This window comes from Vanacampus margaritifer, chromosome 15 (genome assembly GCF_051991255.1).
Source record: "Vanacampus margaritifer isolate UIUO_Vmar chromosome 15, RoL_Vmar_1.0, whole genome shotgun sequence".
NCBI lineage: Eukaryota > Metazoa > Chordata > Actinopteri > Syngnathiformes > Syngnathidae > Vanacampus > Vanacampus margaritifer.
In genome coordinates, this window is record NC_135446.1 from 5,915,453 (window position 1) to 5,940,585 (window position 25,133).

Sequence of the window (25,133 nt, forward strand, 5' to 3'; positions counted from 1 at the left end):
AAACAATGCGTCCCTTCACGACACTTCTTAGAGTGTTTTTGAATAATTAAAAAAAACACATACAGGAAAACTTGCTTAACTGTACTGTGTTCGTTTCAAAATGATGACGTGACAAACCGCATCGAGGCGACAGACTGAAGTTCTATCCAATCAAAGTCGTTCGTTTGATAGAGAGACATTGTCTTCCGCCAATGAGATGGCAAGATTTATTCTCGACCGCCAATCAGCAGCCAGAATTCTCCTGGAATGGGCAGGTGCTCTTTGTCGTTGGCTTGCCCTGTCCGGATGTTCCCAGTAGCAAGTCAGGAGCAGCGGGTGAATGTGGAAATCCAGCTAGACAGGGAGGGGTAGATACCGGACCGGGTCTCTCTCGCTCTCTTTTTAAAGCCAAATTGCTTTCTTTTTCCTTTTTTTTTCCTAGACGACCAACTTTGCATAGCTTATGTAACGCTACGATTGTAAACTTCATCGTTGTGGTAAAACCCCTGCCGCTGTTGCATTTCCCGCATCTACTACTACTGTCAAGCATTGTGAAAACCGCTAAGAAGAAAGAAGGCGAAACAACATGGGGCGATAAATAATTTAAAAAAAGAAGAAGAGGAATGCTTGTGAACCGACGATGACTCCTTGGGAGGATCCGTGAAGCATATTTATTTTTTTATTTATTCCCCCAACCCCCCCGCTTCCTTTTGTCTCTTTTTTTTGTTGTTGCTTTTTTTCTGCCTCCCCTGCTTCTTTAAGGGAGGTTGTTTTTAAGGTAGCGGGACACTTTGAATAGAAAGCGGCCACAAGCATGATGGACCAAGCGGGCATCCTGAGAAAGTTTATCCAGGGCGTGAAAGCCATGACCGAGGGGGACGACGACAGGGGGGAGGACAACTTCGGCAGCGACTTTATGGTGGGTGAAAAATGATCGTCAGACAAGCTAGCTAGCTAGCTCACGTAGAACCTCTTCTATGTTTTTACGGTGCCTCTCTCTCCCTCCCGTGCTCTTATCACACCACCTCCCCGTGTCTTGGTCGGCTCTGTCCCGCGAGGAGGCAGGGGCGGGTCGCGCTGTCCTCTTCCTCCCATTTCCAGGCTTCACACGTCGGCCTAGCTTTGTCTCCCAGCCGCAGACACGCCGCCGGCTCCACTTTGTTTAAAATAAAACCCAACCTTTCACATTGACGTCACTTGTTAGCCATTAGACAGACGTTAAATGCTGTACAGTATATTTAGCATGGCTTGATATTGCAGTTGTTATGGTGTCTGAACTTCCTGTTGTTAAAAGATAGCTTCTGCTCACCATGACCGATAGATAGACCGATATATACAGTGCTATTCATGCACAAGGGAAATTCACTCACAAACAATACTGTACTAATGTGGTCCCCATGTAACCAGTAAATAGGCAGTAGATTGGCACAGTCTAACACGTGGAATGTCTCATGAATCAATTTAAGACATGCATTTAGTTCTTTATCTGGTCTGACAAGAGATAACGGCTTAATAATAGGCCCTACCTAAAATGTCAACATATTTCAAACACTTAGAACTTCTTCATAAAGGCAGTTTTGAGTGCAGCTGCATTAGATGTCGGTTAACCGTGGCTAAGTGAAATACAGTATATACAAATTGTGTTTTTCTTAATTGGATGAATCATTTTCACGATAGGTGCAGTTTTTTCGGCTTGTGCACCTGATCCCCAAAAATGCTTGTGAACATACCTAACAGTAATATATATCAAAATGTATGCCACATTGTTATGTAAGCACATCAGAAAGGTGAAAATGGAAATGCCTGTAATGCAAATGTTTACATGCTATAGCTCCTGGAAACCTGTTTGATGCACATTTTTAAATGTGTAATGTCAGTTAACCACCCATGCTAATTTCACTTTATATTTTGTCTGAAGTGACTTATTTGTTTAATTCTGACCTATTGATTGGGATGGAGGCGTTGGAAACCCATACACACACACAACACACACCCTCCTGTGCACTTCATGGAAGCTGCTTGCTTGCTGGAGCTTGCAACATTCTTTCTCAGACCTATTTCATAACGTTATGTTCTGCCTTTTAAATGGTTGTTTCATTGCCTTTTTGACACACTTAGTCAAAATTCACATTCTGTTGAATATGAACCCTGTCTGGTAAAGTGTGTTTCAAGTTGGCAGCAGATGTTGGGGAAGTAGCATTTATCATGTTTATGTTACTGCTTATTATTAGCATGTAGCGATAGCTGCATACCCAGCAAAAGTGAGCTGTGTTATCTTTGTCGAAGTTGAACGTCAAAGAAACTGAGATGACCCAACAGTCACTTGTAGCCCATTGCGTGACCCTCAAACAGCCTGTTATACGTATATGAGAAAATGCTTCAATTGAAGCTCACATGCTAAATATTCATTAATCCGAGGCCTCTGGCTGACTTTGCTCTCATCTGGCAACATTGTGTGCTGTTCCTCTTTAATTATTCATCAGACAGTAGACTGTCGACGAGAAAACTTGGTTAGTTAGTCCGCTTGGCCCAGTGCAACCAAACGCTTTAGCAAGTTCCACCAGTGTTTCAGAGCCATACCTTAATTTCCCGGTTGTGGGGAGGTGCTCCGTTGCACCAGAAAACCCGGACTTTAACACATTTAACTGCCTATTGTTAGTTATATATAGAACGTGTTTCATGCGGATAATCACAGTGTTCTTGTAGGTCAACGAGTCACAGATTATATGATAGGCCAAATGCTGTGGGAGTGGGACAATGCGAAATATTCAGCCAGAGTGCTTTTTGAATCTAGATTAACTTATTTTCTTCTGGCATCATCAGCATATACTGGCAGCGTGTGTTTTTCTACGAGAACATCAGTGACTCATGATGTGAACAGAGAGCCTGAAGCAGACGTGGAGTAGCCCATTATTGTCAATGCTACAAATGCTGGTTGGTCAACAGAATAACCCAAGAAAGAAAACTTTGCTGTCGGAGCTCTATCTGACTGCCCTGAAGAGAACCATCGTATCATAAGTGCATCTCATATATATGGTTGCAGTTTGCGCAAAGGTGTCCTTAAAGGCGCTGGACCCAACTGTGAATTTCACAGCCCTGCGATGGCCAAATACAACATTGTTATGGTATTCTAAATAGATCACATTCCTCTCTAGTCTATTTATCTTGTGTATTAAGACTAAATGGAGTACAATACTTCCTTTACTCACAGATTAGTTTTTTGTGCACTTCTTTTTTATGTTTTTTAGCTAAATGCTGACTGAGGTGTTTTTGTTCTCCGCCCACGGACTCCGGATGTTTTCACACCACAGATGAAAGATGTTCAAACTTTGGAGTCTCTTGGTATAAACTCAAGACTCCCGCAGGCAGCTGAAGCAGTTTTGGCCTCCTGTCATCTCATTAAAAGTGAATCTCCCGTCCCTCGCCTACTACAGGTGTGGGATGTGGGGATGTTTCATTCGCATGCTTTTCGATTGCCGTACACAGCAGCGGGTATGCTGCTGGTCTTGTGCCGCATGTTACTGTAAAAACATCTTCCAATTTCTTCAGTGTCACTTTCCAAGCTGCCCCATCCGGCCAACAGGCCTTTTCCCGCGGAGCTGGCTTGTTCTCACAGGAGAAGCCGAAGCGTATGTTTGCTGTGCCAGTTGGCTTGTATCAACTTTACATGATGAAAGGTACATGAAGTTCAGTGACCCAGACCACATACTTAGGAAATGATGTGTTAATGTCGTGCGGGACTAAGGTCGAAGGAAATGGATACTCAAGGGCGAGAAGCTTTCACCATGCGTCTATTAGTTTCAGTGTCCACTGCAAATCCAAAATGTGTCTTTTTAAGTGTAAAACTGTACGTGCGAGGGCGCACATTGCAGGCTGATGACAGATGTCATTACGACGAGGGCTCCACTAAAGGTTCATAGCTTACGAGTACAAGGTCAGCAGGTTGACGCTTTATGGGCTGTGAATATCTGAGCAACTGAAGTGATGCGCGCACGGCCAACAAACAACCAGCTCTCGTCCCGGATGATTAGGATTACGTGCAGTTGGGCCATATCTGCTTCCTGTGGCAGGGGGAACAATACCGGCAAACTTTGTTTGCAACATATGACTGAGACGTCTGCCATTTTCATTACAACATGAAAAGCTGTAAGTTCTCAGACTTGGTAGCCAGTGTGGTAACTATTAAGGAACATCTAAGTAAATGGGTCAGTAACGCAGCTTGAGAGGAATTTATTGTGACATGTATAAGAGCCAAATAAAAGTGACTGGACTAGCATCATTAGAACAAACTGCACAGTTCCTCTGGCAAGGATCTAGACCACTAAAAGCCTGTATACCAATACTTCCAATACTTCCCAAAACTCACAATTTGATTACATGATGCCAGCAAAGCGCATCTCTCTTCCAAGACTTAATGTATCGACTTATTCTGAAAAGCGCTTTGCAAAAGCCACGTTTCTACCCAGTAGGACGGCTTGGTTTAGGTCACCGGGGCACGGTTTGGTAAAAACTGATCAGGCCTACATTTCCACTGCAGGAATTGTACCCCTACGTGGAAACAAGGTTTGATGGTAGTGGAGGTGGACATACCTGTCAATAAATCAGGCTTTTTCCTGGCTCAAATTGAAGTGTTCTTCTAATCATTTGCACAGATGCGGAGGTCTGGCTCAACTTTTTCTGAAACTCATTTTATTGTTTAACATTTTTTCCCCCTCAAAAATAGTGGGTGCCACCTTTCCTTGGTAAATGCTTGCTTATCAGTATTTATTTACAAATCCACAATTGGTAGTGGGAAAGAAAATATTTTGATGCTTTTATGATTGACGCCCTGCAGTCTCCAAAACAGCGCAACCATGACGCTTGTAAGATGAAAACATTTTCATGATGTCAGAGTCAGAGATGGGGACTCTAACTCGGACTTGGACTCGTGAGAGAGTCGCTATTATTTGAGACTTGCAACTCGACTTGACCACTAATGACTCGAGACTGCTACAGTGCTGCTGTTGTTATATTTTTTGCTTGTAAAGACTCCAGTGAGTCGGACTCGTGATCAAGGGGTCAAAGACTTGAGACTTGGCCTTAGACACTTTTGCCCATCTCTGGTCAAAGGTCTTATACACCAATCTGACGTGGGGAGTCGGACAACGTTGGGCCGACGGCATGCGCCGTCTGATCAGTGTATAAATTACTGTTGTGAAGTCGGATCGAGTTGGTATACGTCGGGGGGATTTCCAGCAAATTCAACATGTTGAATGGGCGTCGGGGCATTTGATCACTGTTGGCTGTTAGCTAGCAAATTAGCGCACGGGGCAAGAAGAGGAAGTGACGAATGTGGATAAACAGTACTGATGGAAAGTCTCGACCATTTTTTTCTCTCACTCATTTTGCACATTGTCACCCTTCTGTACCCTCCATATTTGAACGTACAATGTCTGTCAGGACAGAAAATCGGGAAGATGACTTCATCTCTTTGGTTTAAGAGACCGGCATTGTATGATATTGTAACAAACTAAGTGTGTTGTGTGTTTCGGTGTTTCCATTTCTGTTTAGCACTCTCATGTCCGACTGTTAGTAAATGCAACACAGGTCTTGCGGGAGTGGAGGGAGGGAGTGAGTGGTTGCGGGTGTTCTCGGCTTTTCTGCTAGCCCCTCGTGAGTTGTATTATATGTTCCGGCGTCGGCTATGGCCAACAGTAGCGTTTCTTAAGATAAATAAAAGTGTGACATCCCAACCAACATTTGCTGGTGGTGTTCTTGCAAGACTTTACAATTAATTATCGTTAAAGGGTATGCCGAAAAAGGTATGAAGCCAAACTATGGCATGACATGGAGACAAGACTGAATATAGTAGGTAGGATTTACTTTTATACTTGAGAAGTATAGCAACTCTTTGTAAATAGTAAAAGTAACCGGTATGCATGTTTACGTTTTTATATCCCGCCCCTGTAAAGAGGTTTCCGGTTGCCTTTAGGAATAATGACTACCACCGCCGATGGTATGGTGGGGAATTACTTCTCCCGCATGCAATGAAGGTATGTAATAGTTTGGGTCGGTGCGGCGTGAATTTACGTCATTTTTCTACGCGACGTGCCATCGTCTTGGCCGACACCACACGGGGCAGGCGGCACATTTGGTGTATCTAGGCCATAAGTGTAAAACTCCGGTCCTCGAGGGCCGGAGTACTGCAGGTTTTGGATGTTTCCCTTCTCCAACACAGCTGATATATGATCAGCTCATCAGCAAGCTCTACATAAGCCTGATAACTATCCTACAGATTGGAATCAGCTTGTGTTGGAATAGGGAAACCTCCAAAACCTGCAGGACTGCGGCCTTCGAGGACTGGAGTTTGACACCTATGATCTAGGCCTTTAGAGCTGGTTAAAGTAGCTAGCCTGGAAAGCAGACTCATCGTTCATCATTTGATTGCAATGTTCATTTTGAGCTCGACTGAAATTGCTTTCAACGGCTTTGTGGGTGGCCAGGCCAACTTTTTTACGTTCAAGAAAGTGGGTGTGGCTTGCCATGCATTAACCACCCCTGAATTTTATATGTAGGAAAACCCGAAATTAATCATGTTTGGCCAGAAACTTGTACAAGTAGTGAACATATGCATTATTGTAAACTTCACAAAGAAAGTCACATGGCTGTCAGCTGAACAACAGCCCAGCTACTCTATGTGTTTTATGTATGCATGTGTAGTATTTGTGTGTGGTCTGGTCTGGCACAAAAATGAGCGTGGGCGCAAACCATTGCAGTTCAGCTGACGTGCTCGCTTGCCTTTCGTGTGACCATAGTGTGGTGAACCACACTTTTTTTTTTTTTAATGAATGGGTTTTCAGGTATGAATTTCACATCAGGGGAATTGTCTTTCAATTGTTGCTGACATTTGCTTAACAGAGGAGCCACGGGAATTCTGTCAGACCATTTTATGACATGAAAATGAAGAGTGACAGAGAATGAGGGAGAAAAGAAAACCCCGGTGGCTAATTAAAGGAGAGTACAGTGCATCCTCTTGTTTGTGTGAAGCAGTGCTCCACTGACCTATATTAGCTTTCATGGGATGTGACTCCCAAGTTGGAGGGCCCAGCTCACATTGTGCAAACTTACTTTCAATGCAGCAGTGGTGAAGTTCAGACTTGGCTCGAAAGCCTTTTAGTGCTCTTGAAATGCATCTTTGCCTGCATGTTAGTTTTTTTTTCTTCTTCCATCAAGCATTGTAAGTGCTGACCTATTTTACCGTGTGTATGGGTATGAAAGGTGACAATCACAGTGCAGCTTCACAGCAGCTTGACACCCCCTCTTCCTGACCACACAAACACAAAACCCCGATTACCCCCCCCCCCCCCCCCGCACACACTATGCATATGCAGGAAGAACACATGCTTTGCCAATCAGTGCTTACGGCTGAACTGAAGAAAGAGAAAGTGCCTAAGTGTGTGTGTGGTCTTGTTTGCGTGTTTGCGTGTGTGTGTGTGTGTGTGTGTGTGTGTGTGTGTGTGTGTGTGTGTGTGTGTGTGTGTGTGTGTGTGTGTGTGTGTGTGTGTGTGTGTGTGTGTGTGTGTGTGTGTGTGTGTGTGTGTGTGTGTGTGTGTGTGTGTGTGTGTGTGTGTGTGTGTGTGTGTGTGTGTGTGTGTGTGTGTGTGTGTGTGAATTATTCAGCGTGCCAGGCAAGTACGGCGATGCTTATTCAGCCAGGAGACAGAAAGTAGGTTAGCTCTGCTGCATCTCCAAGTCTCTTTACCTTCTTCTGTTTATTCACTTAGCTTAGCATTTCCCCCTGCCTCCTTCATCAAGGAGCTTGGTTTTTATGCCATAATCTTCGCAAACATCATGCAGTAACTATCTATGAAAGAGCTTTTCTTAGTTTGCGTCACATTATGCGCGCTGCCCTCTGCCCAGTAACATCCCTGGCATCCGCAAGTTATTTTCCACCCAAGTAATGTGTCTGTAAACGCCGGTGACTCACCCTGACGGGGGTCTGTGGAGGCGGGAAACGCCCTGCCTCTGTGTGTGTGTGTGTCAGTGGACATGGTGCATGCACAGGAAGCGTTCAGTTATTGTGGTTTGCTGCTCTGCGATTGGATGCTGGGAAGGAACCGCGTCATCTCAGCTTGCGCATGTTGTCATTTAAGAGGCCCTTATTTATTCTTTTTTTAGTCTCCCATTCAGCGGAGGAGCAATGTAAGTGTGCCATGGGAATGTGTGAATGAACGCAGGAAGCCATTAGCTTTGTGACCAAGAGCATCTTTTCTTTCTGCCTCCTTATCTGTTTGTTTATCTTTGATGCCCTTGTTTGGTCCCTCCACCTCTCCTTTTGGTCTGTTGGCTCAAAAGAAGGTCCAACAGGCACAGACCCCCTCTGCTTTATTTTTCCTTTTCCGCTCTCCAGGCGTCCTCTATTATTTGTTGGAGTACACATGTGCATGTGTGTTTTATGTAACAGGAAGTACGAGTAATTAAAAGCAGGGTCTCTGCAGACAGTAGCCAGCTCAGTCGTCGATGTAAAGTTTGTATGTGCTGTGGGCGATTTGCATGATTTTCAGCATGACTGTGGTGTGAGCCAAGGAATACAACATTTAATTTTGAAAACGCAACGTATCTTTTTCCCTTGAAATTGTTTGTGACTACATGACTGGCGTGGAAGGGAGTAAACATTGGAGCCAGTCCAGCATTATGCAAATGAATGATGGCTGCTCACCAACTGTTGTTGGATGTATAAATATATTTACACAGCAGAATGTAAACTTTTATACTATAGAACCACAATATTTTATTTTATTTTTTTTAACTCGTGGGTGGATAAGTCTGTTTTTTTGCACTTCACCATTGCCGGCCTACAGCAACAAGTCAACGTTTGAATGTTTGTTTTCAGGGTCCCACACAGAAGATTTCACTTGTCAGTGTAATTATTTTGCTTATCCATATGATAATTATCTTTTGCTATCTAACCACACACAGCTTCTGGCCCACGGAATATTGTGTTCTCTTGCTATAAAAACATGGAACCTACCTTCTGTTTTTGCAGCAATTTGCATTAAAATATAGCTAATTTTCATCATTATCCACAAATATGTTTATAACTGTGATTAAATGAGCTTGTTTACAACACGGTCCTGGCTGGTCTCTTATACTCTGCTGCCACCTGCTGGCCATTTTTGTAATTACTACCATTGCTTCACCCGTTCTCTGTAGTTCAGAGGCTGCATCAAAGCCTTCTGTATGCTCTAGCATAAAAACAAACAAACGCGTAAGTAAGTCTTTGGGACACTTAAAACATTTAAAATAGAACGTATCTATACGTATTTGGGAGAAAATTAGAGTTAATAGAAAAGTGCAAATTTTTTTCACGTGAAGACAAAATAATACACCCTGACGATTTTCTCAAAAAAGGAAGGAAGTAAAGGGGGCATGAGAGGAGTAGCTCTGTCCTCCGTCTCCCTAAATATGTCTTCAATGTCAACTGCAAGGAGCTTTTAAAGGAGAAAATATTGAAGCCTATTTTAGTGTAATTCTTCATCGTATCCTGTAATGTTTATTTGCAGCGTCTACGGCGGCTATCCACAAAGTACCGCACGGAAAAGATCTACCCCACTAATATTGGCGAGCGAGAGGAAAACGTCAAGAAGAACCGATACAAAGACATACTGCCATGTAAGTCCTGCCTCGTGACACTGATGGCAACCTTCTATTTCGAAGCACCGATGTCTGTTATGTTTGGTGATTTGAATTCGCCATGGATCCACCACCTTAACTTGAAAAAAAAAAAAAGGCTCATAAGTCGAGTCATTCATATCTCACCGCCCTACTGTACTAGTACTACTGATACTGTACTACTGTCATATTTGTATGATTTCAATGTGTAATTATGTCCCTTTTCTTTTCCTGCTAGTTGATCACACTCGGGTGAAGCTGACGTTAAAAACAACCAATCAAGATACGGATTACATCAATGCCAATTTCATCAAGGTGTGAATATATATATTAAAACAAGACACGTCAAATGACTTTTGTATGAATTTCTTGTGCTAATTGATCATCTGCTTTTCCAGGGCATGGATGGCCCTGAGGCCTACATAGCAACTCAGGGTCCTCTACCCAACACTGTGATCGACTTCTGGAGGATGAACTGGGAGTACAATGTAGCTGTAAGTACGTCAGAAGGGCAAACAAAATTAATCAGGCTTTGGTTCAAATTTGTCAAAAACAATTAGATTCTCTGTTAGAAAGAATTGTCTGCCTCGTTTAGTAGAAGTGTCCACTGGATTAGAAGACATATGTTGTCAATAATTGAAAAAGGCTGGTAATTATATAAGTAATAAATAAATATTTAATATAGCTGCGAGAAATGAGGAGGCAGATGGGGCGGACCAGATGGGTCCCATGCTGGGCGAGTGCGGCAATTAGGCTCAACTAGCTGGCTGAAGAGCTTGCAGATGTGATAAGTGTCCCATCAAAGTGTGTGAGCTACTCTAATGTAGTCGTCATAATCTTTCCTGTGTGCGTCTCTGCAGGTTATTGTGATGGCCTGTCGAGAGTTTGAGATGGGAAGGGTGAGCCTGTTTTTTTGTCTTTCTTTTTTTTGCATATTAATTCTATGCTCTTCAAGCATCCAAAAGCCAATAAAAATGTTACTGCTGTGTCATTTCTAGAATTCTCTGTGAACTTTAAAAGTAACAGGATTCTCCCTCCCAAGTATTTTACTAGACATTTTCTTTCTTTCTTTTTTTTTTCCAGAAAAAATGTGAGCGGTATTTCCCGCTTTTTAGGGAGCCTGTGAGTTTTGGGCCTTTCAGAATCTCCTGTGTAAGTAGATACATGTGCACCATCACAGCTGTGCCTTGCAGTGAGTGTGCAAGGGGCGGAGCATTTCTCACATTCTGTTCTCGCTTGAGGTTTGCGTGAACTCTCCCGCTGTTTGTCTTCCAGGAATCGGAGCAAACCAGGACGGACTACTCCATCCGTTCTCTGGTGGTGGAGTATGAAAACGTATGTTCGCTCACACCTACCGATGCTAAAACTAGAGCCAAGGTGTATTTATGGCACGTTTCTCCCTGCAGGAAACCCGGAGGATAACTCAGTTCCATTACATTAACTGGCCTGATCACGATGTCCCTTCGTCGTTTGATTCCATCTTGGACATGATAGGACTGATGAGAGAATACCAAGAGAACGATGACGTCCCCATATGTGTGCACTGCAGGTGGATAAAGCAAACACACTCGCATATATGTTGATGATGATGTTGGTGCAACAGCAGCACATTTTGCTTCTGACTGCACTATTCCCTCCAATAAAGACGCTCTGATGGCGAAAGAATGAAGCGCACACTGTGATGCTGATGACATGCACTATCTCCATGTGTGTGTAATAAGCCGTAATGAGAAGCCCGAGGACACTTCCTGGTTGTGCACAGCATGGCTTCGCGTCGTGTCTTGGTGCGTGCGTGTGCGAGCGTGTTTCCGCGCGTGTTTGATGTGTGCCGAAAAGCAGACAGCTGTGTGACAGCATGAGATAGTTTTATGACATGGTGATGTCACACATATCAGCTTCTGTGGAGCTGCCGTCTCCATTTTATCTGACACGTGGAGATTTGAGATAGTTGTGAGTGAAAGTGCTTCTATGTGAAACCTGATTGGTATGATTTTGACTGTGTAGTGCTGGCTGTGGGAGGACTGGAGCCATCTGTGCCATTGACTACACATGGAACCTGCTCAAAGCTGGGGTAGGCTAATATACGTCCCTGCAAAGTGAATTATTTTCCAGCTGTGTTTGATGTATAAATGAATCCTCCTTGCATTGTGTGCGCTTTAAGAAAATTCCAGAAGATTTCAACGTTTTCCGCTTGATCCAAGAAATGAGGACGCAACGACACTCAGCTGTTCAGACTAAGGTTTGTTCCGAATGATTATACTGAAATATTTTTGAAATATTTTTTTGTCCATCCACTAGACATGTTTTGTGTTCAATATGCACTGTCTATTTATGTTAGCATTTATCTCCTGAATCAAAATATTCTGTTTACACAAACTAAAGCAGTTTCCAGGAAGCCTGTAATGAAATTTAAAGAAAAAATATACACTTCCTGTCTGACTGGGGGAAGTAATGAGGTTAGCATTGCTCTGCCCGTGCTTTTCAGTCTGCAAGTTTCATTGACTTCCAAATGAATGTTTTTGAGTACCAAAATGTTTGTGTGTTCACTATTGATTTGTTGTCTCTCGTTTTCTCCTCTTTCCATCATCTCATTAACACCTTCCATTTGGCTTTTTATGACACTGTTCTTCCTTCTCCCTGGCCTCATTCCCCTTCCGCCACCCCCCCCCCCCCACCCGTCTTTCTCGTCATCTGTCTATTTCTTAATTTTTTCCCCTTCCCCAGGAGCAGTACGAGTTAGTCCACAGAGCAATAGCGCAGCTCTTCCAGAAGCAACTGCAGCTACTGGAGAGCCCCACAAACGTGCAGATACATGATGTCATGGTACGACACACACACACATTGGCAACAGTGTCTGGTGTTAAAAACAGAATGTTGCTGAGTAACACAATGGGAGAACGGGGAAAAGACAGATAATTAGTCACATGGGAGGCAAAGTGTCAGAGTTGGCCTCGAGAAAACTCTCCAAGAGTTGTGACCTAAAAGAGCGTGAAAGTGGAGCCTCAGAGGACTTCAATTTAAAGGAAGTCTTTTCTCTGTTGTGGTTATTTACTCCTTACTGTCGTCCTTTTGGCCCACAAAACTGCTAACAAGCGCGCTGTCCCCAGTTGCTCCTCTTCCCGCCCGTGTCCCAGAAGTGCAACCAAGGAGAAAAGTTTACAGACATAACACGTTTAGAGACTTACACATTTCATCATCCCAGACTTGTAAAGTCCATCAACATTTTGTACAGTACCATATGGAATGCACAGTCTGTTATTATATATATTAAGGCTGGCTCACTGACTACTGCTGTATCAACTAGCAGTATCTCATCTGTGAGAGAGAGCAATGGATATGAGAAAGCAAGTGAGATGGCAAGAGAAACCCAAACACGCACTTGTGGAGAGACTTCCTGCTCAGGCAGCTATGATGATTACTCTGACATCCCCTTGCTTCCTGTTCCATAATGCATTTCGAACCCAGAATAGATCTTCGGCTGTTGCACAGAAACCAAATTTAAGAGTGATTGTCAAATCTCATGCAACATCTAATGGGATTATTTTAGTAATTATGGATGAAGAGTAGGTAGGTACAGATTGTTAAAGGAGAAGTCGAAAAAAAAGTTTTTTTTTTTTTTTACAATAATGTTCTATGTAACGCCACCACATTAATTTCTGGACTATAAGGTGCACCTGACTATAAGCCGCGCTAGCTAAATTTGGGGAATACTCGAGTTTGTTACACATATAAGCCGCACTCGCACCTTTTCCATAGTCTTGCTCTGCCTGATGCTCTTGCGTTTCCTTTATAGTGCGCCCCCTTGTGATCTGATGGATAAGCTGCACCTTTGTATTAGCCGCAGGCTCGAATGCAAGTGAAAAAAGTACAGGCTTATAGTCCAGAAATTACTGTCGTCTAAATATGGTATTCTGGTTAATATTGCGTTAGTGGAATATTAGTTAAGCAGCAAAATCCAGCCATTAGGAAGCCATTTTGCCACTTGTTGAGTGAAAATGACATCAATCTTGCTCAGGTCTCAGGTAACAACCAATTACAGCTCAGTTTCAGAAAAAAAGGTGAGCTGCGATATGTCGTTTCCTGAGCCCTGAGCAACTGTGATGTCATCTTCAGTCGACAGTAAGAGGCAAAATGGCCGCCCCCTGAGATGGATAAAAACGGCGGGATTTTGCTTCATAACTCTTATTCCACAAATGTAATATTAATCAGAATGTCATGTTTAGACTAGTGAGGTCACATAAAACATATTATCAAGAAATGTTTAAGGTTGACTTGCACTTTAAACTTTGCTTTTGACACAAGTGTGTCATTATCTGGTGCATAACTGGTTCTCCAAACATGTTCATTGGGCCTTACTGACTCACGCCATAAGCGACTGAGTCATGTCTACTCAGCCATTGTTTAGCAGTCAAAACATCCACAGAGATGCATTGTGTATTAGTCTACGCATCCTACACGCTCCTCCCCTTTTTGCACAGGTATTGGGACGCAAATGGAATTCCCACTTCTCACATGGCCAGACACGCATCATTGTCATGTCCAGTACAGTCAGTCTGATGTGCCCACAATGTGATGGAGCTTGTTCAGACATCTTGCCTGTCAGTTGAGAGGCATATTAGGCAGGCTATTCTTTCCTTTTAATTTCCTGGAGGTGTAATGATCAGGCCATAGTTTGTGTTGTAATTTGCCAAAATTAACCCGTGAACACAGGACGAAAGCAGTCCAGACAAAGCCAGCCACCAGTCAGATGATGATGAGCGTTGGGACACACCTCCTCCTAAACCACCTCGTATACGCAGGTAAGACTTTTTTTGGGTGTGTCCTCCTCGTCTGTGACATTCACACTCAGCCTGGCAGCAGATGTCAATACTGTCGATCCAATGTGAATTGAATCAGGCCCTTCTGAATTAAATCGAATCGATTCAAATAGATTTTTGGAAATCTGAATTGACACCCATCCCTATTAGTAAAAATGTCATTTCTTTAGGTACATGTTAAATATCGCAATAATATCAATATCGCAACTATAATCGCATGATTTTCCAATTTCGTGCAGCCCTACTGGAAAAGCCTAGGCCTGGCCTGGTGAGTGACATGGGTGTCAGCAAATGACAGTGTAGAGTTGAGTGTTTTAATAGCATTTCATTAATAAAGCCATTGAAGGTATCTATCATTGAAAACCTTCAAGTGACTATATAAAGTTGTTCTTTTCGACTCCCCGAATGCGCCCAGCCTCTCAACGTAACTTCTGTTGCGCTGCTTAACAGGGATGTGATTTTTCCGCTAATTCGCGGAATTACGCTTTTTTTTACCCCCCCCCCCCCCAAAAAAAAAAATCCGATTTTTATTTTTTTTAGTAGTTCATTGTGTATGCACATGACTCCGACAGATAACATCTTCTGCTATAACAAAGACATTTGTGGTATGCTCTAATATGAGTTACTTTTCATTTGGTCATGATACAATTATTTGTTCATGAAATTTGAACTCTTCAACATTATTTATGTGTTAACTTAGTAATCACATTAGTTAGATATGATGATATTCTCAGTGATAGTTTTTAAAAGCAAAGGCAGTCCAATGTTTTTGAATGTGACTGATTTTGAGTTGACTAAAACTGCCATTTTATATGGGATAGTTCAATATACATTGAAAATTTATGCTGTTGTTTTGTCTATTTCTTTGTCATGTGAGTGCATTGAAAGTACTTAAAAACACGGAAAACACATGCACTGCCCTGGACCTAGCTGGGTGCCAGCGGCCCCCAGACCCCTGGCTAAATTTTCAGATAATTTCACTTTGGTCAAATCACATCCCTGTGCTAACTGCTGTCGCCTGAGGAATGTCTGTATTTTTAGATAATTTTGCAACAGTTTTGCAATCGTCTGCAAGTCTTCCCAGTGTTGAATATAAAACACCCCAAGTGGAGGCAGAGTAGACACTCTCGACTTTCCCAGCAGGCATTTAAAAACACTTGACTGATCTATCCCATCAGTGTAGCCCGGCACTTCCCCAAAGCGAGTGGTTGCCTGCTGAGCAGAAGTTGCTCGTCTTTTCCCTCCCCTCTCAATTTTAATTTTGCTGTATGGGCCCAGCAGGGGTTGTGCTCCACTTTCTCCCAGCCAGTTCATCTCCTGATTCTCATTCCCTTTTATGATCACAGCTCCGCCCATGATTAATGCACATACATATAGATAAATATACTTTTATGACTGCCATGAGGGAAATTAAGGTGTTAATACCGTAGGACTATAAAAAAAATGTACATTAAAATTGTTTGTTACATCCCTGCACAAAAAAACATGCACATCTTTTTTTTCTGCCCAAGATGGTTGATGGGAAAGCAAACATTTGTCAAAGTACTTAGGGATCGCAGCTCCAACCAAAATACACAAACGTGCAGTTAAAAATGCCGCTAAAGTAGGACACTGTCAACATATATGGGAATATATAGCCGGTTCCCACAAATTCATCCCTCTGCTTCCTAAATACTCACTGTTCAGTGCATGTTTTAAGCCTCCTAAGATCATCCAAATCGCTATTTTTACCGACATAGTCCTCAATCTGCCCAGTCGCACGCACGCGCGCATACACCTTTGAAGCTTGAACGTCAAGGTCACTCATAGTGAGTCAGTGCATGCTCAGACACACCCCAAAGAGTCAAATCTTTTGCATGTTTAACAGTGGAGTCTCTTCAAGCCTCCTAAAGAAAGCACCCAAGGCTTTATTGAATGGAATTTAATGTAAACACTCATTTGCATACATACATACCATCTAAATTCTTCATGTGCTGCTGACTTTGCCTTCCGCTCTTTGTTACTCTTGTTTGTTTTGCCGTGTCTTATTCGTGTTTGTTACTTTTAGCCCCTAAGCAGATCATAAAAGTTTCATCTTATCTTCGAAGGACGAAGGTCTTGGATAAACTCTTGCTTTTTAATAATTCATATCCCCATGGAAACAATCCGCTCCAGTGGTGGGAATCATCTGCCTTACTGTGTAATTTTGTGTTTTATTTGCTCAGCCAAGAAAGTCAATATTCAAGTTATTTACAAAGTAAATTTCGGATGAAGCGCGACAAACCTATTTTTTTTTTTAAACATTGTTTATCATAAGGAAGAGAAATTGGTGTCACCCCATGAATGAACAAGTCATGACTGCAAGGAAGAGTGCTGGACCAGGACACTAAATTAAGAGTGTGTGCAATCTGATTTCCTGTGGAGGAGAGTCATTATTCCCCTTTAAGTCAAAAGGCATTTGAAATCTTTCTGAAAAATGATCTTTATGGTTTCATGGAAGCTTGATCTCATTGGTTGAACAAATAGACTGGAATGGAATCATAAATACATCTTAAGAAAATAATTGACATGCTTGTCTCCAAAGTTGGTAAAGCAAAGAAATTCTTAATTCATCAATAATTGCACTTATTTGCACGCATGCAGACGTAAATGAACGCATTCGCTCTGGCGTGCAAGCTCAATTTCCTCACATGCTGTCAAAATATGCGCGGTTCTCCGTTTGGCTTCACTGCAGCCAAACGGCTCCCAATTCATTTGTTGGCTTCCTCAGAAATCTAAAAATCACATTTTGACAAGGCTCACTGGGGCAATCTTGATTGCTGCAAAGAGAAATGTATGCAGTCAAATAGAAAAACAGCCAATACGGAAGAGCAATTAACGTTGCAGTGGATCTTTAATTTGTTTTTCTTTTCATTATAGGTCGTTTTCACTTTACATACATGGGTAGAAAAAAATGAGACTTTTACTTAGATGCTTTTATTTGTGCCCTCTAGTGGTGAAAACGTTTAAAAATATGTATACATGGACAGTCCACAAAAGCGCTGTATCAGAATTGTCTCGTTGTTTCTATCTTTAGTACCCAGGTGGAAGGCGACGTCAAAGAGGAGATACTGCAGCCGCCCGAGCCTCATCCCGTGCCCCCCATACTGACCCCGTCGCCCCCGTCGGCTTTCCCCACTGTCACCAACGTCCGTCAGGACAATGACCGCTACCATCCCAAGCCTGTCATACACGTCCTGGCAAGTGCACAGCAGAACGTCACTCAGGTGAATGAGCCTATTTACAAGCTGCTTGTTTACTTTTTGTGATCACCTACAACTGCAACTCCAACCTTTTTATATGCCATGGCCCGGGTCCAGGGTTATTAAAATTAAATTCTACTTTCTTAGTTTAACTAATTCCCTCTGGAAGGGTAGACAGGACAGGCATGGCGGATACAACTCAACTGTTTATTGCTCACACACACACATCAACACACTCACACACTACCTCACATGCTTGTCCACATTTATGTAGTAAGTAACAGTAGTAGCACTATATGTACTCGGCGTTAGCATTTGTATAGTATTAGTATTAGCGTTAGGTCATAAACTGTTGAGGTGTCCCAGTCCTGACATTCTGCTTGACGCAGATACATAATATAGAGGGCCCCGCCCACCCCATACACACAGGTGCAAACTATTCATTCATGATTAAACTTACTTCCTACAATAATAATAAGGCATTAGGTAATTGGCTTGACTAAAGACATGTACACAAATAAGATTTAAATGCATGTGTAAACACAAAATACGCACTACTAGAATTCATGTGTTACTGTAATTAAATTAAATTGGCACATCATTTGGAAATGAAACAAAATGTAATTCACATTGCAGACGGTTCAACAGCCCGCTTTCAACCAGCATAGAAACAAATATTAAAACTGCAACTCACCATTTATTATGCTGAATGTAGTAATTAATGGCAGCACATGTGTGTTGCTTATGTCCATTCTACTCTGAAATGTGGCGTCTGGTGCAATAATTGCAGATAATGCCACATCATAAATGTTGGAAACGTAAGCATGGTATTCTGTTTTTGAGGAAGTTGAATAAAATGAGCAGAAAACATGAAGATGCAGCTGATTTTCAAAAGAAGGCCCAGCACCAAAATGTCTCATGAACCATGAACCAGTACAGGTCCGCAGCCACATGGTTGAAGACCACCTGTTCTACAACCATTTATTTCTTGTGACCGATCATTTACATGTCATGCTTTTGTTTTTTCCATTCCAGAATGAAGGCACGGAGGAGAAGAAGAACCTGTCAGAAGAAAGTCCCAAAACACAGACCAGTCCTTCTGAACCCAAAGACCAAAATCTGCTCTGTCAACAGCAACAAATGTCCAATCTGGATCTCAATGAAAACTACAGCAACAAACTCTCTGCAGCAACAGCAAAGTCTGAATCGGGCCAAAGTTTGACCCCTTCCTTGCCCGTATCGCCCGCGGCCGATTGTTGCGGCGCGGCACGCATCGAGAGGAAGCTCAGCATCGAGATCAAGAAGGTGCCTTTGCAGGAAGGACCTCGAAGCTTCGACACTTCCTCCTCCACAAGCGCGGCTGTGGCAGGAGCAGGCAGCGGCTCAGCCAACAGTGGTAGCATGCTGCAGAGATGCCACGCCTTCAAGGCCCGCTCTGGACAGTCGCTTCTCACGTCCAGCTCTTCGCTGTCCGAAGACTCCGGCACGGAGGGCGGAGTGGGAGGATGTGGGGAGAGCCAAGCGGACGGCGGCATCCTTGCCAGGCCCAACCACCTCCCGGTGAAGAGCGACGGGGGGGACAAAGCGGAGCTGAAGGCCAGCCATGTGGCGTGGACTCAACCCTGCGGCAGCCCCGAGAAACCTTTCCCCAAGACCTCCTCGTCTTCATCCTCGTCCGATCGCGTCGCCCCATCCTCCTCCTCTTCTTCACACCTCTCCTCATCATCGTCATCATCGTCCTCCACTCCGGTTCGGACTGCGCTCAGCTTCACCAACCCGCTGCACTCGGACAACTCGGACGAAGAGGGCGACGGGGAGATGGCGGCGGCTCGGGAGGGTTACCACACCAGTGTTTCCACGGCAACGGTCACGTCCCTTCACTTTGGAGATCACCAGTTGGTGCGCAAGGTGTCACCCATGTCCATCGCGGGCCAGGGATCCTCGTCACCCGCTGCAGCCACAGCAAGTACGCCAATCACTTTGCGGCTCCGCCTTTGTGTCTGCTTTTATAAATAAACTCAATCAAGCAAATCACCATCAATGCCTTTTCACACTGCACTTAGAAACACATAGCACACCGTCAACGAGTGCTGACAGAAACCAGCGGGAAAAGTGTCCCTTCTACTTCCTGGTTGGCGGTTAGGCAAGCACTTCCAAATATAGGCAAGGTTGCACTTGGGGCATTGTCATGGCGGCGATCACCAAGGAAACCAAGTGCAGTGTGAAAAGGCCTCAATTGTCTAAACCAGAGGTTCTCAAACCTTTTGTGTCCAGGGACGCTTTATAAGGAAGATATTTGGGGGGGTCTCCAGAAATTTGCCTTTTTGATTTCAAAAGTATATTCTACTTGAGTGCAATATTAATGTAAATTTAGTTTGTTCAGCCCTAGAAGTAAGTTACATTTAAAAATATATATTTTTAAAACTTTATTCATGCAATGGCTCCCCATATGTTGTAGGTAAGCATTGTTTTATTTAGTTATTAATTATTATTATTTTTTTTTTTTACAAATAATACGGCAAGATGATTGCAAATGATTTTGCAAAGACTGAAGGTGTATGGCTTGTGGATCTCGGGTGTCATGGGCACAAGTTTTGAGAACATCTGGTCTTAGAATAAAAAGTACTTTTGATGAACTTGAAAATCGCTTGATTCATTAACTTTCTACCAAAGTGGCTTTCACTCGCACAATTCTTGGATTAAATTGAAGGTTAATCCCACAAACTGCCCTCATAATCCGAACACACTCGGACACAGCACATACTTTCTGGGTCAGCGAGGATTACGCAATCTCAGGAGACATGATAATAAGTAAACTTTATCAGCACATATACTGAAAAGAAAGTGCTTATAATCGAGAGTGTGTGATTTTAAATGCCATAATTATATTTGGCTTGGTGTGCCGGAATTGTCTGTGTGTGGTGGTCGTCGAATGCATGTTGAATGGTGAAGGATCAATAGTGCATGTTAAACACGTTTGTGCTTACTGGATTGCGGTGGTGTGATGCGCTTTTGAAGCAGCTGGGATGTCACGACGGAGTGTGTTGGACTTGGGCACACTTGGGAATGCTTTTGACACGCGTTGAGTTCTTGTTGCCAGAAAACCTTTTAAATACGCACAAGTGCCTGAGGGTGCATGATGTCGATGATCACTCTCCAGTCATCATGCATTGTGAGCGGCAAGACAGAATTGAAAACTGTTCAGTGACTTCAAACATTTTCGATATCATGCTCTCCTCAAGTAGTTCATGTATTTAAAACCGCCGAATGTGGATTTATTTCCCAAAGTTGTCCCTGGGGTGTTGTTTTCTGCTTGGCTTCTCTGGAGCCTTGTTTGCATAACCGGTCACGATGGGTTGCAAATATCTGCTTTTGGACGTGTGGCCCTCTGCTAATCTCTGCATTGTGAAGCCCAGGCCTGGTGGCTGTTTGTTTTCCACACTGATCGCTTCTCAATCCACCATTCAGTCCATCCAGATTGACTCTTTTCTCAATTTGTAACCTTGTTTCTTATTTGACCTCTGACCCTTTTGAACCCAGACAGCTGGGACAGTGACGACTCCCCTCCCCCCCTCCCAGAGAGGACCCCCGAGTCTTTCATTTTGGCCACAGGTGCGTTTGCCTCGGCGAGGCGGGGGCGCTGATGATGGCAGGAGCTTGTGCTGTAATAAAACACATCTATTATTGATTTTAGGATTTCATCAAGTTGAGGTCACGGCTCTTTCAAATTCTTCCACATCAAACTCAGTTTATATAATCAGTTGTACAACAGAGGGCGCTCTTGAACCTTGTGCAAGGGAATAGTGTACTACAGACTAACCCTAACCCTTACTGTTTATTAACCAGTGAATGGTGGTTATTTTGTACTTTGTATTCATGTAGTGATTAAAAAAAGAAAGAAGGGGGATTGATGTTGTACTATGTTACCAGTTCGGTCATTGTTTTACAAAGTAAAAACAGACGTTTACAAATGTCTTATTTTGATTAAACACAGAAGATAATCAGTCTTCGTTCATGAAGGATTACAGAAATCGGTGAACAATTACTGTTGATATGCTGAAATCAGAGGATTTGGACAATTTTGAATTTAAAAATGTCTCCAGACGATTACTTGATTATTACAATAGTTGTCAATAAATTTGATAATTGATTACTTGTCTATTAATTGATAAATTTGAACAGCTCTATTGCAGTCATTGTCTGCTTGTCTCATCCTGTGCACATGGTTACGTCACTGCCAATTTTTTTTTGCCTCACTTTGTACACACGCCAGTAAGAGGATTAAAACAATGTTGACTTCCAGTTACTAAGCCACATGAATGCTATTCAGTCATGAATTGAACAATGGAATGTTTGAGCATTTATTGGAAAATGTTGGACTGGGCAGAAAGATATTTGTGAGTTTCCGTCACTATAGAACGCAAAGCAATAAGTTTGTTGTGTTTATTTACTTCTGTGCAGATTTGTCTGAGTGTGTCAAGAAGACGAGCTCTCCAGCTGATAGTCAGTCTTCTGGCACCGCAGCAGTCAACAGCAAGGCAGACCTGAGCGGGTAAGTCTGATTTGTGGCAAGGTAGTACAATGCAATTAATACATTACAAATTATTTATATATATTAAATTTGCTATTGTTTATTGTAATATTGAATACTGTGTTTGTTCAAAAATAAGTGGGACGAGGTCCTTGAAAAAAAAAATCGAATTATCTCATTCACTGGCAGCCATTTCCCCTGAAGCAACCCCCTTCGCTCCCGGCTGTTTTACTGGATTTTGACAAATTTTGCAAGGCTCACAGAATGTTGTGTTCTATTGCTATCAAAACATGGAACTTACCAAAAGAAAGATTAGAGTCTCTTCTTTCATCAGGAAAAAAAGTATACTATTTTTCTATCTGTTTCCGTTTTGCAGCAATAAGCATTAAAATATAGCTAAGTTTCATCATTATTCACAAACCTGTTTCAAACACTGGGGAAAAGAGCTTTTTGCAACATGGCCCTGGTTGATCTCTTATACTCTGCTGCCACCTGCTGGCCGTTTTTGTAATAACTACCATTGCGTCAAGCAATGCTATAGCATAAAAAAACAACCCATGAAAACGTCTAAATACGTCTTTGGGAGCGTGGTATTTAAAATGGAACGTATTTGTACGTTTTGGGGCGCTAATGCGTTAAATTGCAATCACAATATTGAGGGGGGGGGGGAATGCAATTAGATTATTTTTAAAAATTCTGAGTATTTAAGACTTGGTCCTCCTCTGTTTGATTCTGGTTGTGCCCCTCTCTGTCTCCAGAGTTCGATAACCGCTGCATTCCACCCAAAGGCCCTCGACAGCGCCCTCCCCCGGAGTGGTCACAACGAAGCACTCTAAGATGCCACCCTGCAAGCCGGCTGTGCGTTTTTACAAGCCTTCATCCTCATCCTCCTCTTCAGTTCCCCCTCCAACGCAGGAGGAGAGAGGCTCGTCCGTTCACAACAAATGACAGCATTGTCCTCCTCAGCTCGCTGATGGCGGATGTTTCAAGATGCTGACGTGGGATCTGTCGGCTTATCCCTTGGTTAGTTTGAAGCCTTTTATCCTTGGCGTGAAAGCAAACGAGGAGCGCGATCTTCTCTCTGAGCTGGAGACATTTCCTCTTTGACCAAATGGAAGCCCTTCTATTAGATGTTCTCCTTTAACATCTATTGAACAAGCAACAATCTTCAAAGCAAAGTGAGATAATCTTAGTTACCCATGATGCAACCTCCTGGGTAGTCATCCCCCCTGCCCTTCCCTCTCCCCTCACTTTCTGTGTGATGGTGCTACATTACTGAGAATGACCGTAGAAACAGAAAGATGAGCGAACCCTTGTGTCTCCCCTCTGTCATGGTTTGCGTTGGAACATGTTAGCTGCAGTACTTATTTGGTCTTCGATGACCTCTGTTTTTAAACCAGAGTCCCAAAGTGATGTGGTTTGGTCCTAATATACGACAGTGTATTAGGGCCGTGTATAAATATATATATATATTTTTTTAGAGTGCGGGGGCAATATTCCAAGAAAAAAATTCGCAATATTGCGAGTTTATAAAGTGGCAAATTTGCGACTTTAAAAAGTGGCAGATTTGCGAGAAAAAACTCTTACGAAGCTTACGAGAAACACACATAGCGTAGCTATAGTCTAATGTTAGGATTCGTTGGTGGTTAATGGGCCACTGTTTGTAAAATGAAAAGGCAGGATGGAGACGGATTCATTCTTGATTAAAACTTTACTCGTCATACACGGCAGCTAGAGCGACAACACTTCCTGATCCTCTATCAGCTGACTCAACACTAACCAATCAGAAGCTAGCATACTTTAGATAAATGCAAGTGAAAGACGGAGAGCAGCAGATTCAACACATCAACTACTTGTACAAAAAATTAATGTGTAAATAATAATTCTGGAAATATAAATGTACAAGTAAATATTTATTTTAACAAATTAACTTGATGCTTGATCCTCAGGGTGTTGACCTTCGCAAAGGGAGGCGTCTTTGTCGCTGGCCGTACCCAACGCTTCAAAGTGCGAATGCTTAATGATATGGTTTATCTCTGCTAAAGCAATTATCATCTCCTTATTTAAAAACCCGACCGAAAAGTATCGGCACAAACATCCGAGTAGTACACTACGTGTATTTCTTGTAAGTTTCTGAGTTATTTTCTCGCAAATTTGCCTCTAAGTTTTTTTCTCATAATATTGCCTCCGCACTCTAAAAAATATATATTTATATGTGGCCCTAATACGCCGTCGTATTAATATGTTGTTACTTGTCCGACAAATAAATAAATAAAAAATAGCCACGTTTCCACCATGTGGTTCAGTTCCAACAGCCTGCAATGTGTCTCGCTCCGTCCGTAGCGAAACACATTGGCGGGTTGCCGAAAAGTTGTATGGTCTAGACTAAGGGCTGATCAATTATTTTCAAGACTTAAATTACCCCTTTTCAAACTATAATCATAATTGGCTGGAGTTTTGCTGATTAAGCATACTGAATTTATGAAACAATAAATGTTGGAGTCATTCAGAATGATGTCATTGCACTGTTTGTCCACTAGGGAGACAAGGATATGTTGTCCCGGATATCGCATTGCCGCGTTTGAACACGTATTACCGTATTTTCACAAGCAAAAGGCGCACGGTATTAAAAGGCACAGTCTCAGTTACAGGTGCTATTTCCGTATTTAACACACATAAGGTGCAGCACACTATTGGGTACAGGCACGGTTAAGCATACGTTCGCTCAAAACATATGGTAGCATGCTTTCACTTGAAAAAACAGAACAAAATTGAGTTTGGTTGTACTTGAAATATTTAGCAATGTACTCACATTACTCTTGATCAATCATCAGCCACAAATCTAAATCAAAAAGCTGGACAAGTTCTCCATCAAACACACCAGGTTCCCTCTCGTCATTTTAGTATTGTAAGTCAGTCTCGTTAGCGTGCGGC

At 42.7% G+C, this 25,133-nt stretch overlaps 1 protein-coding gene across 1 annotated transcript; it reads left to right on the forward strand.

Moving 5' to 3' along the window:
- The first annotated feature begins 289 nt into the window (after positions 1-289).
- On the forward strand, positions 290-23,129 carry LOC144035037 (tyrosine-protein phosphatase non-receptor type 12-like). The gene is made up of 16 exons (XM_077544338.1): positions 290-898; positions 9,522-9,630; positions 9,869-9,945; positions 10,029-10,124; positions 10,491-10,529; positions 10,714-10,782; positions 10,906-10,965; positions 11,037-11,179; positions 11,635-11,701; positions 11,792-11,869; positions 12,355-12,453; positions 14,341-14,429; positions 17,503-17,692; positions 18,704-19,634; positions 22,130-22,220; positions 22,958-23,129. The coding sequence occupies exons 1-16, from the start codon at positions 794-796 to the stop codon at positions 22,965-22,967; spliced, it is 2,253 nt and encodes a 750-aa protein (XP_077400464.1). The 5' UTR covers positions 290-793; the 3' UTR covers positions 22,968-23,129.
- The last annotated feature ends 2,004 nt before the right edge of the window (positions 23,130-25,133 follow it).

Bases quoted from the DNA above. Each gene is read 5' to 3' on its own strand.
- LOC144035037 (XM_077544338.1), top strand. From the start codon at position 794: ATGATGGACCAAGCGGGCATCCTGAGAAAGTTTATCCAGGGCGTGAAA. The intron at 17,693-18,703 runs GTGAATGAGCCT...TTTCCATTCCAG, and splicing joins CACAGCAGAACGTCACTCAG to AATGAAGGCACGGAGGAGAA. The intron at 19,635-22,129 runs GTACGCCAATCA...ACTTCTGTGCAG, and splicing joins ACCCGCTGCAGCCACAGCAA to ATTTGTCTGAGTGTGTCAAG.